This window comes from Arvicanthis niloticus, chromosome 22, assembly GCF_011762505.2.
Source record: "Arvicanthis niloticus isolate mArvNil1 chromosome 22, mArvNil1.pat.X, whole genome shotgun sequence".
Taxonomy (NCBI): Eukaryota; Metazoa; Chordata; class Mammalia; order Rodentia; family Muridae; genus Arvicanthis; species Arvicanthis niloticus.
Window position 1 is genome coordinate 26,199,108 of NC_133429.1, and position 14,887 is coordinate 26,213,994.

Consider the following 14,887-nt stretch of genomic DNA (forward strand, 5'->3'; position numbering starts at 1 on the left):
TAAACACATAATTGGGAATATTGCCCACCTGGTAAAATATATTCATCCATATCAAGAGTAACAGGTTCAGGAACAGAAACACATCTGGCAGAAGGAGCTAGACTTCTGATAAATTCTTCTTTATCTATTACCGATAATATCTTAGAGATTAAAAGAATATCTTCATTATTTTATTATTGAAGCATAGGGTAAAATTATGTTTTTAATGTCTAAATATAGATACTGAGAATCTGATTTACTGTGAACCTTTCAAATACCCTAATATTTTCTTTATAAATATATTTATCCTCTTAAAGTTTTACAAAACAACTCATTATTAATCTATAATAGTCTGTTAATATGCTTAATTATTCCTTTAAAATATCCCTTGCCCCCTAATGATTTTCTATCTTTATTTTTTTTCTTGTCTATCTTTATTATCTGTACAATTGTTCATGTACACAAGCTATTAATACACTCAGTATAATACAAAAAAAACTATTATCTACTTAAACCTGAATCATGCATATAGTTTTGACTGATAGTATAATATAATTATAATACTATAATTATATAATAGTTATATATAATATATTTTAACTGTAGTTAAAAATATACAGAATATCTGCAATGATGCAACAAAATTCAAAATTAGTATTTCAAATCTGAATGTTAACAAAAACCACTAAAAAGGATACAAAATATTTTTCAGGTTGTGTTCCAACTCTTACAAAGTCTCAACAGAGCTAGAGAGAATAGACACTTTGGAAGAAAATGAATCGAAATAGAAAGTCTTTAAAAGACATTCTTCAAAATACATTTGGGAGGTTTCAACCTATAAAATGCTACACTTTACATTTGTTTTCCTAGGAATTTTCTCCTGTGCTATTTTCCAAATGTAATACAAAACCTTCTGCTTTTGAAGATTCTCTGCAGAAAAGTATCTGCTTTCATAAGAAATACAATAAAATGGTTTTTTTGCTTCAAAAATAATAAAGGCAGTATCATTCTACTGTTCTGTGTATATGAACATTTAATTTCCAAATACTTATGGATCAAATTACTATTTTAATAATTTGTGTAGTTTTCTATAATATACCTTCACACCTTGAAACAATAATCAAACTGCAAGCAATAAACTAAGTTTCTATGTAATAGAAAATGGCGAATTCCTAGCTGCAATAGTGAGTCCTTCCATTCAGATGTTAAATACATACCTTCATTAATTGTTCAGAATTTGCTTTAGATTCAAGTAACGATCCAGTTCTCAAATGCAAATGACTGTCAGACACTGTGCCATAACTACAACCTAGAGAAAGGGGGCAGGGGACCATAATTTCAAATATTAAAGTATATGTCTAAATCTCACACGTTTTTATTACTCTTTCATCTTAATTTCTATCAACATACTTAATCAGTAACATTAACTCCAAGAAAAAGTACTTTTAAAACTTGTAAAAAAAATTATCAGTACTTGTAAAATAAAAGCAAACCTCTAATGCTCTCTGTCTTGCTATCACTTTTCATAGTATAGACAGAGTTTTATTTTTTATGTATATAAAATCAGAGCTGTTTGATCATTTGATATTGTGTAACTCAATTCCTGAAGAGACATGAGCAAACCTCTACTCACTCCAGGTAGGGATCTGAACACAAAACAAAAACAAGATAAAACCTACCAAAGTCAAACTTAGTGAACCAACAAGGCAAATAGGGTTATTTACATGAATATGGCTAAGGTATTTTTTACAGAACCAGGACTGATTCAAAGACAGATTCAATAGCATAGTTCACACCAGCAACATTAATAGCTTAATAAAGCTGAAACCCTGGGTCTTACTACATGTCTGGCAAAGGGCTCTAAATTTTGGAGAGCATCCCTTGAAAGCCATTCAGTTGGTATCAACTTTTTCAAAGCAGCTCAGCTGGTCTCTGCCTTTTGGCAATTATGATGGACTGAGTCTTTCCAGGGCAGTTATGCTGACCTGAGACTCTTCCTTTCCAGCAGCTATGTTTGTCTGAGACTGTCTCTCAGCAGTCTCTACTGTTTATCTAAGCCTGGGGAACAAGGTGGCTAGAATGTCTGGTCAGAATTTCTAAAGCATTGGGTTTGGTTATTTCCTGAGTCCTAAGACGCTCCCGTTCATATAAATTTTCTAAGTCTCACTGAGCTTCCTGTAGGATGGAAGGTTTCACCTTCTTTTAGAACACTTCAAGTCTTGAGGAGATTCCCTCCAAAATGAAGTGTTTTCTTTAAAGGGAAATTGCATGCATATGCAGCATACAATGAACCCTTGATAAGAAATATATGCAGACTCAATTATATCTGCCAGAAACTGACAATAGAATCTCACATTATATAATAAAAATGTTTTACAACAAATGTTAGTTTAAAAGATTAAGATTACCACAATGAATGATATTAATTTTATTTTATGAGATTTAATTGAATTTTATTTCTTTTACTATCAGTTCAAACGTAATTACATTCCTTTTGTTTAGTGTGTTGAATTTTGTCAGTGTTTTCTAATAGTAAACCACCTTAACAGAGGACCTGATTAACTCTGTCCATTTACTTTACCAAATACAATATTTTTTTCTTCAATATTTATCCATAATCATTCTGAGATGCATTACAGTGTAAAAAGCTGAAAGAAAATAATGTAATTATCCACCTTTTTTCCCATTAATGTTCTGTGAGTTAATTAAATCAAATGTTATTTTCATAAAGCTGTTATGTATAAGGGGAAGCAGGTGACATTTCCATTTATTGAACCAGGTCGTGATAGGAGAAGTTTGAATCATAAATAAGACTCTACAAAAGAAAACTAATATCACTATAGGAGTTATATGTGTTGGTGTATATGTGTGTGCATTTGTGTTTGTGTGTATGTATACATGTGAGGGGTGTGTATGTGTGTGTTGTGTGTATATATGTGTGTGTGTGTTTACATGGTGTATGTGTGTGGTATGTGTGTCTATGTGTGTGTATGTACATGGTGTATGTGTGTGTGGTATGTGTATATACATGTGGGATATATATATATATATATATATATATATATTGAGTGTGTTGTATTTTATGTACATGAGGTGTGTATGTGCGTGTAGGTTTGTGTGTTGTGTGTGTATGTATATGAAGAATGTATGTGTGTGTAGGTGTGTGGTACATGTGTGATGTGTATGGTGTGTGTGTGATGTGTTTATATGCATGTACATTGTGTGTGTTGTCTGTGTGTATATATGGTGTGTGTATGTGTTGGGTGTGTGTGTGTGTCTGTGTGTATGTGTGTGTGGTGTGGTGTGTGGATACATAATGTGTGTGTTGTGTGTGTACATGGGGTGTGTATGTGTATATAGGTGTGTGTGGTATGTGTGTAATGTGTGTGGTGTGTGTCATGTCTATATGTACATGGGGTGTGTATGTTATGTGTGGGTATATATGTGTATATGTGTGTATACGTGTATGTATGTGTGGAGTGTATTTGTATAGTGTATGTATATGTGGATGAGTGTATGCATGCATGTGTACATGTGTGGTGTGTGTGTGTGGTATGTGTTTTATGTGTACGTATGTGTGTATGTTTATGTACATGTGTATGGTGTGAATTTCTGTATACTGACACTGACCCTGCATTTTCTAAGTATAGTGGACAACAGTTTCTGTAGCAGTGCTGTCCTGAAAAAGGCAGAGTTAACCTTGGACTATCATCTTACAGTCTGTGTCTGTAGTCTTTGCAATAATCATGCTACTGATTGTGGTAACTGGCCCTCAAAGATTGTTATTCAGAAGGATGACTCCCTTTTATATATACCTTTCTTATAATCACTGAAGACATCAGTATCTTCTAAGTCCTGAAGAATGAGTTCCTCAGCAGCTTTACTCTTGTTCTTTATGACGTTGATATAGTGAAGAACTGACTCTGGCAATTCAAGTAAATCCTAAAATTTGAGTAACAAAAGGATGAGAGGCCATAAGTCAAATATTACAGTCTTAATTTCATACCAAAAATTTCAGCAAACTGTATAAATAGGTAAAAGCGCCCATATAAAAGGTTTATTTACAACAATCATAGTTGCTTATTTTTTCCTTCTCTTTTCATGCAGTTATGTGTTCCTAGAAAATTCCAAGAAAACAAGTGAAAATGTTAACTCGTTATAATTTGCATTTTTATTAGAGGTAATATGTTTCTGATGTCATCCTAAGTTCTTGATATTTTGTTGCTATATTACAAATGTTTATTATCAAATAAAGACTAAACTTTTTACAAATATAAATTAACTTGTATCTTATGCAATTATTTAATATGTAATTATCAAATACAGTTGAATTTATGTAACATTATAGAACATTGCAGAGAAATTTTAATCCAGCAACATGGCTGCTTTCGTTGGGACACAGACATGCCCTTAGCACACACCTTTGATCCCAAACAATGAACATAAAATTGGTTGGTAGAAATAAGCAGCCATGTTTAAAAGTAATTTCTAATTGAGCGACAAAACGACAAACAAGAAAGATTTGACAGAATGAGTGGAGATAAAATATGCCCAGCTCTCAAGGGAACAGACAGAAAAGAGAGACTAAAGACATCAGTGCAGAGCGAGGGGTAGGAGGCAGGATTTTGTTCTTGTTGTAGTAGTTGTTTTTAATTTTGTTTTTTGTTTTTTTTTCTCTTTTCTTTTTTAATTAATTAATTAATTTTAAACTCCAAATGTTATTCCCCTCTCTGTCCATCCTCTGACTGTTCCACACCTCATACCTCCTCCCTGCCCCCTGTCCCAACTCCCCAACCCCCATCCCCCACCCCACCAGACCTCTGAACTCCCTGGTGACTCCAGTCTCTTGAGGGTTAGGTGCATCTTCTCTGACTAAACCCAGACCTAGCAGTCCTCTGCTGTATCTGTGTTGGGGGCCTTATATCAACTGGTGTATTATGCCTGGTTGGAAGCCCAGTGCTAATTGAGACTGCTGGTCCTCCTACAGGGTCACCCTCCTCCTCAGCTTCTTTTACCCTTTCCCTAATTTCACCACAGGGGTCAGCAGCTTCTTGTCCATTGATTGGGTGTAGATATCTGCATCTTACACTTTCAGCTACATGTTGGGTCTTTCAGAGGACAGTCATGATAGGTCCGAGCGATCCATAGCCTCAGTAATAGTGTCAAACCTTGGGACCTCCCCTTGAGCTGAATCCTAATTTCGGCCTTTCACTGAACCTTCTTTTTCTCAGGATCATCTCCATTTCCATCCCTGTAGTTCTTTCAGACCATACCAATTATGGGTTATAATTTTGACTATGGGATGGAAATTCTCTTTCTCACTTGATGTCTTATCTTCCTGCTGGAGGTGGGCTCTATAACTTTACTCTCCCTACTGTCAGGCATTTCATCTAAGGTCCTTCCCTTTGAGTATTGAGAGTCTCTCACCTCCCAGGTCTCTGATGCATTCTGGAGGGTCCCCACAACCTCTTACCTCAAGAAGTTGCCTGTTTTCATTCTTTCTGCTGGCTTTCAGGGCTTCAATCTGTTTCCTTCACCCAATACCAGATCAGGTCTCCCTCCCCAACCCACCCCGTCCACTTTTCCTCCCCAGTTTCTCCCTCACCACTTGTGATTGCTTTATTCTCCCTCCCAAGTGGGACTGAAATGTCTTGGTGGGTTTGTTTTTCCCTAGATGTGTATGTAATCTCCTCCACTTTATCTTTTTATGAGTTTTAATCAATAAAATTGAAAAACCAAATTAACTAAAAATCAGAAAAATAAGATCCAAATTAATACAATTGGAGACAAAACAGGGTATAGAGACAGACACTGAAAATATCTAGAGAATAGTAATGACATGGTTTAGAAAATGAACTGTACCAACTTGGAAACTCTAAAAGACGTGAGTGATTTTCTTGAAGTAGTCCACTTAGCAAATAAACGAAGATCAGATAATCAAATTAAAGAGACAGATAGACCCTACCAAAATAGAACAGTAACTGAAAATCTTCTAACAACAATAAAAAGCCCAAAGGCAGATGGCTTTACACAGAATTTTACCAGTTTTTGAAAGAAGAGTTAACGGCAATACTTCTTGAATTATTCCACAAAATAGAACCAGAAGAGACACTGTCTAGTTCATTTTATGAGGCCATAGTTACCTGATACCCAATCCACATAAAGATAGACTAAAGAGATTTCAGACCATTTTCCCTTATGAACATAGATGCACAAATTCTTATTAAAACAATTACTTGTAAACATTCAAAACACATCACAGTGATCAAGTAGGCTTCACCCCAGAGATGCAAGGATGGTTAATATATGTAAATCAATAAATTTAATCTATCATATATAGAAACTGAAAGACAAAAACACATGATATTGTCCTTAGATGCAGAAAATGTCTTCAACAAAATCCAACACATGTAAAAAGTAAAAGTTCTGGAGAAACTCGGCATATAAAAAGCATACATAATAGAACTGATGTATAGCAAGTTCACAGCCAACATAAACCCAAATGGAGAGAAACTCACAGCACTGCCACTAAAATCAGAAATGAGACAAGGTTGTTCAGTCTTTCCATATCTATCTAATACAGTGCTTGAGATCATATCTAGAGAAAAAAAGAAAACAATTACAGTTTCACCCCAACATGCTTGATAATCTAAAAGAAACAGATAAATATTTGTAGAAAAACACAAATATTGCTAAAGTGAAATCTCAACAAGTAGGGTGTCTGGAATTAGGGCTATGCCTCACTTACTAAGAGTGTCTGTCTAGCATGAATGATGGAACCCTGCATTCTGTTCTTAAGACTGTGGGAAACTGAGGGTAGTGAGTGATGTAACCCCAGCATTCTAGAAGCAGAGCCAAGAAGTCAAATTATCTTTATTTGTGAATGATGCAATAATGATATAATAGATATAAGTGGCTCTAAAATTTTCATTGTGAAACTTCCACAGCTGATAAACACTTTTCATCAAAGTACCTGGTTACATACACATGCAAAAAAATCAGTAGCTTTCCTATATAAAAATAACAAACCGATTTAGAAAATTATCAAGGAAACAACACCCTTTACAATAGTATCAAAACTATAAAATATCTTGGGGTAAATCTATACAACCAGCAAAAGACTTATATGATAAAACTTCAAGAAATTAAAGAAGGTATCAGAAGATACAAAGATTTCTTATGCTTATGAATCAGTAAAATTAATACAGTTAAAGTAATCATACTAAAAATATCTACACATTCAATGCAATCAACACCGATACTGCAAGACAGTTCACAGATCTTAAAAGGACAATTTCAGCTTCATATAGAAACACACAAAATCCATGATGGCTAAGGCAATCCTGAATTATAAAAGAAATGCTGTAGGTATCAGCATTCCTAGTTTCAAGTTGCACTATTAAGCTATAGCAATAAAAACCAGCACGGTATTGGCACAAGAACAGATCAATGGCATCAAATTGATCCGTGGGATCAAACTAAAGACAAAGACATAAATACACATGCCTATAAACACCTGATTTTAAAAACTAAAAGCCCAGAAATACACACTAGGAAAAAAGACGGCATCTTCAAAACGGTGCTTGTCAAACTGAATAGCTGCATGTACAAGACTGCAAGTAGAACCACAGTTTTTATCCTGCATAAAACTCACTTTCCAATGGTTCAAAGAGCTCAACATCAACAAAGAATATTGGTTAGTCTCCAGTGATGGCAAGGATGAAGGAAAACACCCGCATAACTCACTGAATATGGAGAATTCAGGTTGATGCCTACCTATAGTCTACACCTCTATGAACAAATGTTCATAGTACTATAAGAAACCCTGCACCTTATCATAAAGAATGGGAAACACCAGCCCTGATAGAAGCGATCTGATTAATGATGAGCTGCCTGCAAAATATCCTAGTGTAGTAGTGGCTTAAAGCTTATAGGAGTAACCAATCTGCAACTGATGGGTTTAAAGTCCGATCAGTTGAGGGAGAACCTGATCCCAACTGCTTAGGCAGTCAAGAAGCTGAGATAGTTCAGGGACCTGGGGGGGAAACTAGTACTACCTTTCTGCAAAGATTACTTCCAATAATATTCTGTTATACTCGTAGATCAGTGTCTTTTCTGGCCACCCTCAAAGAGGCTTCATCTTGCAATACATGAGAACAAATACAGGGACTTACAACATCCTCCCCGTAAAAAATCCAAATAATGAGAGACCTTAGAACACTCAGTCTTAAATGGATATCTTCATGAAATCCCTCTCCTTCAGGACTCAGGAAACCCCGTGGAAAAAAAGAGGAGGAATGATTGTGAGAACGAGAGTAGTTGGAGAACACCAAGTAAACAAAGCCTTCTGAACAAAGCAGGGCCTAAACAAATATGAACTCACAGACACTGGCACCATGTACAAGGCCTGCCTAGCTCTGTACCAGGTAGGGTCCCAGCACTGAGAGCAGAAGTGGGCACAAGCCTCATCCCTAAACCAGAAGCTAACTCTAATTCATAACCACTTGAAAAAGAAAAATGAGTTCTCTCCAACATAGCCTCACTGGGGAATACAAACCACTATTAAGGGCAGAACCCAGGACTAGGGGTAGATAGCCAGCACAAGAGAAACTCAGTGGCTACTTTAGAGGACCTTTGTCACATGATGTTTTGAGGGGACATTTTTAACCTTGCATATCCTTTGCATATATTGTTTTATGTTTTTATAGGATTCCTGTGTATGTGAACCTGTATGTGTGTATCGACATATGTTTTTAGATGCTTTGTATGCTTTGGTTTTGCTCCTTGTTCTTTTGTTTGTTTTTAATCTTATTTAATTTTCTTAGTATTATATTGTTCTCTCTGTTTTCTAAGGAGAGGCAGATAGGGTGTGAATTTGGCTGGAAGTAGAGAGGATCTTGGAGGAATTGGGGGAAGGGAAACTATAATCAGAATGCAGTGCATCAAAAACAATCTATTTTAAATAAAAGAAAAGCAAAAAAAAAAGGCTTTAAAAAGGTTCAGGGATCTTTGAAGATATAAGAACAGAAAGAATTTAAGAGCCAGACACGGAGGATGACTGCAAGTAAAGACTGGTTTGCAGACACATCAGGGAGGTTGCACACATGAGCTCATTGTAGTTAAAACAGTATGCGTAAGGTTGGTACAAGCTCAACCTAGAAGAAATACCAGCATGGAGAGAAGGGGCCATGAAGTCTCACCCCTTGATAAGGAGCTATTGAGATATGATAGCAACTAGCACAGGGAGAGTCATTTTTCTTTAAGAGCATGGCCCTTGTTAGGGAGATCACACTCTAGCCAGTGGAAGGCCACACATCCGAGATATATGGTTAGCACAGATGTTTCATTTGGTTTTTTTTTTTTAATAGACATGAGTGGAAAGGGCAGAGGAGATAGATCTTGAAGGAATATGCTTTGTTGGCTTTGGTAGGGTTAGGGTAAGACGAATAAAATCAAAATACATTATATGAGATTCTTGGTGAACTAATGGAAAATGAGGAAACTATGGAGAAACACTTACAGTGTCACTACTGTCACTCTGAGTTTCTGATACTGAATCATTTTCAGCCTCATCATTTTCCAAGGAAGAGATGCTGATTTTATCCAATTCAGCTTCTATTTCTTCTCTGAGCTGTGCATCGCTGCCGTCACTGTCCTCCATAGCTCTTGATGACAAAAAGTAAAACTTAAAGGGAAAGAATCCAATCTGGCCCTTAAGTATATGGGTTCTAATTTGTCACACTACCCACCATGCATGTAGACATTTAACAAACATTTGTGACACTATTTTAGGCTATGATAAAGAACATTCTTTTGCCTGTCTATTCATTCAATTTTAAAAATTTGACTATGAGATGATCAAAACTATTCTTTCATTTCATCCAGAAAAAAAATCACATAGAATTGGCAGGCTTATCTTCCACCATTAAAAAAACTTTAAGGTAATATTGTCCTTGTAAGGTCAGTCCATTAAAAAAATTATGCATATAGAAATTTAAATACACCTAAGAGAAAAACCCAAATCGATTTCTGAGAGAGATCTTTGGCTACTCTGTATTCATTGAGTGGAAGTTCTAGTAATTCTGACTTAGGCAGTCACATGCTCTTCCTAACACAGCACACGGTGACAGATAATGTGCAGCTATTATAATCTCAAATTTACCGTGCTTAAGTCCTTACTACTTGAAATGGATATAGATCACACAGTAATGTGTCTTTACATATTCATCATCACGTTCATCACCGCCACAATGATCTCCAAGATACGCAGGACTGCGGTTGGCCAAGTATTAAAGGATACATACATAATTAATGATCTTCGGAAGAAGTTAACAGACTAATGATCGTATATTCATTATTTACAGTAGAACACTGATGCTTGAAATGGCTATTTAAGCATCGAAAGCCAATAAGCTAATGTGTAACGGTGGGGGGACAGGAACTCAACTCAGGAGCTGCGAACCTCTCACCACTACATTGCTTCCCAATCCTCCAGCTCGTTTGAGCGTCTCTCAGACTATGCACTGTGCCTCGTGTTTCCAGCATTTTTGAGCTCTCAGCCATGCTGGCTTTTGGTGATCGGGCTGTCTTTCAGTCATTTCTGTTCCTACAACTAGCTCATTAACCATATTCATTTACGTAACTCCAATAAAACTGATTGGTTCACCAAGTTGGATTTGGTTGGCACCCTGACTTTGGTCCATCACCAGCGGTGAGTGGGCTTTTGTTCGCATCTCTCCAGGAATAGCATTACACGAGAGAGCCACCTTCTTCATAAGGTATAAGCATTCTTCCTGTACTCTAAATAAGAATTGTCACCTGCTGAATTATGCTCTACTTAATATTCCTTTCATGTATAGGAATATACATGCCTCACCTTTCATGTTACCTCTCTGGAGTCCTCTCCACATCACACTGAACTAGTATCTAATAAGCTAAGAGGGTAAAATAAAAACCTGTATTTTCCTCTCCTCTAGCTTTGGAGATCACATTTCTTCCTTTCCCACAAGCGATTTATTGACCACTTTCTGTGTTGCCTGAGACATGAAAACTTAAAGCTTACACCTAGACATATATGTAACTGTACAGAAAACAACTTACTCGTTCGGATCCTAGTGTCAGGAACCTTCCCTAGACTACTTCCCGCTACTAGTGAATCACTGGAGCTTACTAATTGCCTAGAGTGGGAAAAGATTAAGGGCTCTCCCAGTCAGCCAGGGGATAGAACAGGGAAATGCACCTCGCAAAGTAAGAACAACAAAATCACTACATACGGGTAAAGAGCAAAGCGTTTGGAGGTAGACAGGAAGAAGAGAACTGACAGCTGAGGTAGAGGTGTAGTCAGGAGTATGACAGGCTCTCTTTTGACAGAGCTGGAAGGATCGTGAGAGGAAGGGGCTGGAGACCAGGATACTGCGCAGTCCGCGGCGCTGTCGGTCCTTCCAGGAGTCCTGCCTGCAGTGGCCGCTCAGTGACCTGTCCACCCGACCTGCACATCCCGGCAAACCCAGCAGACCCACCCACAGAAACCCTCTTCACTCACCAGCGAGATCGGTACTTCCTAGGAGACAGCGCCCACAGCCTCTCAACAAATCGTAGCCATAGCAACAGCCAATCTGCAGACTGCTGAGCAGCCTTTCCTTACCGGTCCTCTAGCAGGACAAACAACTTTGATTCTACTTTGGAATTAGAATTGCATTTCGGGTCCTAGAGGAGGAAATTCTTTTTATTTTCCAAGTTATTAATATTTATATAGTTTGAGAAATTATTTAATGACAGTATGCCTTTTTGTTATAATTATTCATGTAGAGGTGGTCTGGTTTTTGAGCAAAAAGCAGTCATCTACAGGATATGTATGCAGACATTATATCTTTTACAAAACCTGTGTTTCAAAAGTGATTTTTTTAAGGCAGAGATGTGAAGACAATGAATAGCTTGCTTGCCGTAAGAACAGGTTTTTTTTTTTTTTTTCATTATCAAGGTATTCACTTTTTCTTTTAAAAATAGTTCTTTAATAATGCATTTTACATTACTTTTAATAGCTAATTTAAAGAAAGTGCTGATTTTGAAAATGTCCAAGTTAAATTGTGAAATAAATTCATACAAAATATATAGAAAGCCTCTCTGGAGATATTCCATGATGTTTGGGATGTTAAGGGTTTATTTTTATTTTATGTATGTGGATGTTTGCCTGAATGTGTATCTTTGAACTATGTGCATGCTGAGAACTGTACCTGGGTTCTTCGAAAGAACAAGTGCTCTTGTTCATGGAACTATCTTTCCAACACACGGATTGATATCTTAGGATCATATTCTTTTTTCTTATGATCAATGTAGGAAAAAAAAAGTTAACTCAAAGAATTAATGGTAATTAAACTAGAACATCATCAATTTAATGATACAAAGTGCAACAAATATCTAAAACAGTTACAGGTTAGAATTAGTATATTCTGTTGTGTTTACCCTGTGTATTATTTAATAGAAACACAATAGCTGAGGAAATATTCCTAGAAAGCAAAGCCTCAGTCTGAGTATGCTAGCTTTGCTCAGGTATGACCTCTTTGCCTTGAAAAGGTGACTTTTTAAAATTTTGGATCGATAACACCATTTCAATTAGATTTTGAGAATCACTCCCAAGCACAATCGGTGGAAAGCCTATCAGCCCACTACAGCGTATTTTCTTTAAAAAACACGTAATCAACATTTATTTATTAAGGCAATTAAAAATGGAAGAAAACTGCTTGGTACCCAGTAGGAATTATATTTTTTTAAGATGGTTAAATGATGAAAGAAACTATTTTAATTTAATAATATTTTCAATAGTTACATTTCTTGTAAATGGAATTCCTATAAATGGTGATATAGTGCTAAAATAGCTGCCCAGAAGTTACTCTAGTTTCATATTCGGTAGGGTGGTTATGAGTAGTATTTCCTATTTGGGGAGTAAACTTATTCCTTATTGAAAATATTTTTTCTTTTTCTTTTCTTTTTTTTTTTTTTTTTGTTTTGTTTTTGTTTTTTGTTTTTCGAGACAGGGGTTCTCTGTGTAGCCCTGGCTGTCCTGGAACTCACTCTGTAAACCAGGCTGGCCTCGAACTCAGAAATCCACCTGCCTCTGCCTCCCAAGTGCTGGAATTAAAGGCATGCGCCACCACTGCCCGGCTATTTTTTTTACACTGTATTCTCATCACAATTTCACCTCCATCCTTCTATCCCAGAACCATCCCACCGTCCCACTGTTCAAACTGTACACCTTCATCCTTTCTCCCTTAAAAAAATAGACAAATAAAAAAGACAAATCAGAATTTAAAATATAAAAGCAAATAAAAAGCACTGCACATATACATACACACATACACACAAACAAAATCCATAGAAACACAAAATCAGAATAACATAGAGGTAAAAGACAATTAAAGTTTAAAATGCCCAAATGAAGTGATCCGAGACCAAAAAAAAAAAAAAACTACATAAACTATTGAGTTTTTCTTGTGTTGGCTATCTACTGCTGACCATGGTGCCTACTCTTCAATATGGTTTATACACCCAGTGAGAATACATTGGAAAAAAAACAACTAGCTTTTCCTTTGCAAGAGGTAGTCAGTTAGAGATAGGTTTCTGGTTAGAGATGTTAGACCATGTGCTTTTCCTGTCAGCACTAGGACACTGTTTGGCTTGCTTTCATTCAGCCTCTGTGCATGCTGCCACAGACTATGTAAATGCACGTGTGCATCAATCCTGCTGTGTCTCTGAGGCCTTGCTTCCTTGGTGGCTTCCATCCTTCTGGCTCTTACAATCCTCTGCCTCCTCTTCTGCATAGAGCCCTGAGACCACAGGTGAGGAATTGGATGAAGACATCTCACTTGGGACTGAATGGTCCAAAGTCTCTCACTCTGCACATTGCCCTGTTACGGTTCTCTGTTTTAGTTCCCATCTAAACCAGGAAGAGATTTTTCTGATGATGGCTGAGCCAGAAAATGATACAAGAGTATGCCAGAATGGCATTAGGACTCATTTTACTGCTATGTTCTTTTAGAGGAATAATAGTCTTTGGTTTTTCTCTAGGTCTGTAACTGACCTACTCTCAGGATTTGGCCAATCAGTCATATTAGGCATAGGTTCTATCTCATGGACTTAGGCCTTAAATCTGGTCAGGTATTGGTTGGTTACTACCACGAATTTTATACCAGTGTTGTACCAGATATATATATTCATTTGATTTATATTATGTGAATATATAAATGTGTATATATATATATATATATATATATATATATATATATATATATATATTCATTTGATTTATATCAATGTTTGTGTCATGCAGGATGATGTGCCTATACTACTATGTGTGTAAGGGTAGGCAGATCAAAGGACAACTTTTAGGAGTCTTCTCCCGCTACTTTGTGGGATCCAGGGTTCCACCTCAGGTCACAAGACCTATATACAAGAGCCTCTACTTATTGAACCATATCACAGGCCTGAGTGATAGGAGCTTCCACATATGCATTATAGTGCTGGGCTCTAGAGTCTGTTCTACTCTCCTGAAACATAACTCCATATTAAATGTCCTTTCCCACCTATCTGTGTGTTCCCTCCTTGCAGCTGCTTTGATAACATAAACAGTAGGGCTCATAAATTCCCCTCAATTCTCATTGCATTTTAACAACACCTGTGCAAACTTTCCTTTAATCAGTTTACCATATGAAAACGTGGTGTGATGCGATCATAGGAACCTTTACACTGACACTGGATTTAGTCCTTTGTGCCTTTAACTTTCACAATATTCCTTCAAGAGGGACACTATTGAAACGATCCCCTAAAGATAAGGGCACTGAAGCTTAGAAACATTGTCAAGAGTAATTCATGCCTTTGTGTTTGTCTTTTAGCTGTGAGACTTTTGTTTCTT

At 36.6% G+C, this 14,887-nt stretch overlaps 1 protein-coding gene across 6 annotated transcripts in view; it reads right to left on the bottom strand.

Annotated features, from left to right (window-relative positions):
- Positions 1 to 11,573, bottom strand: part of Lrriq1 (leucine rich repeats and IQ motif containing 1) — a 192,531-nt gene extending 180,958 nt beyond the window's left edge. For 2 of the 6 annotated variants that reach the window (XM_076920105.1, XM_076920110.1), the window contains exons 1-5: positions 11,522 to 11,565; positions 9,500 to 9,644; positions 3,795 to 3,921; positions 1,197 to 1,288; positions 29 to 140 (exon numbers count right to left, since the gene is read on the bottom strand). In XM_076920105.1, the coding sequence (XP_076776220.1) occupies positions 29 to 140; positions 1,197 to 1,288; positions 3,795 to 3,921; positions 9,500 to 9,640 (472 nt within the window). In that variant the 5' untranslated portion in view covers positions 9,641 to 9,644; positions 11,522 to 11,565. Of the gene's footprint in view, positions 1 to 28; positions 141 to 1,196; positions 1,289 to 3,794; positions 3,922 to 9,499; positions 9,645 to 11,079 lie in introns of all 6 variants that reach the window. The other 4 variants (XM_076920108.1, XM_076920109.1, XM_076920107.1 and 1 more) reach the window with 4 other exon arrangements.
- Positions 11,574 to 14,887: the final 3,314 nt, after the last annotated feature.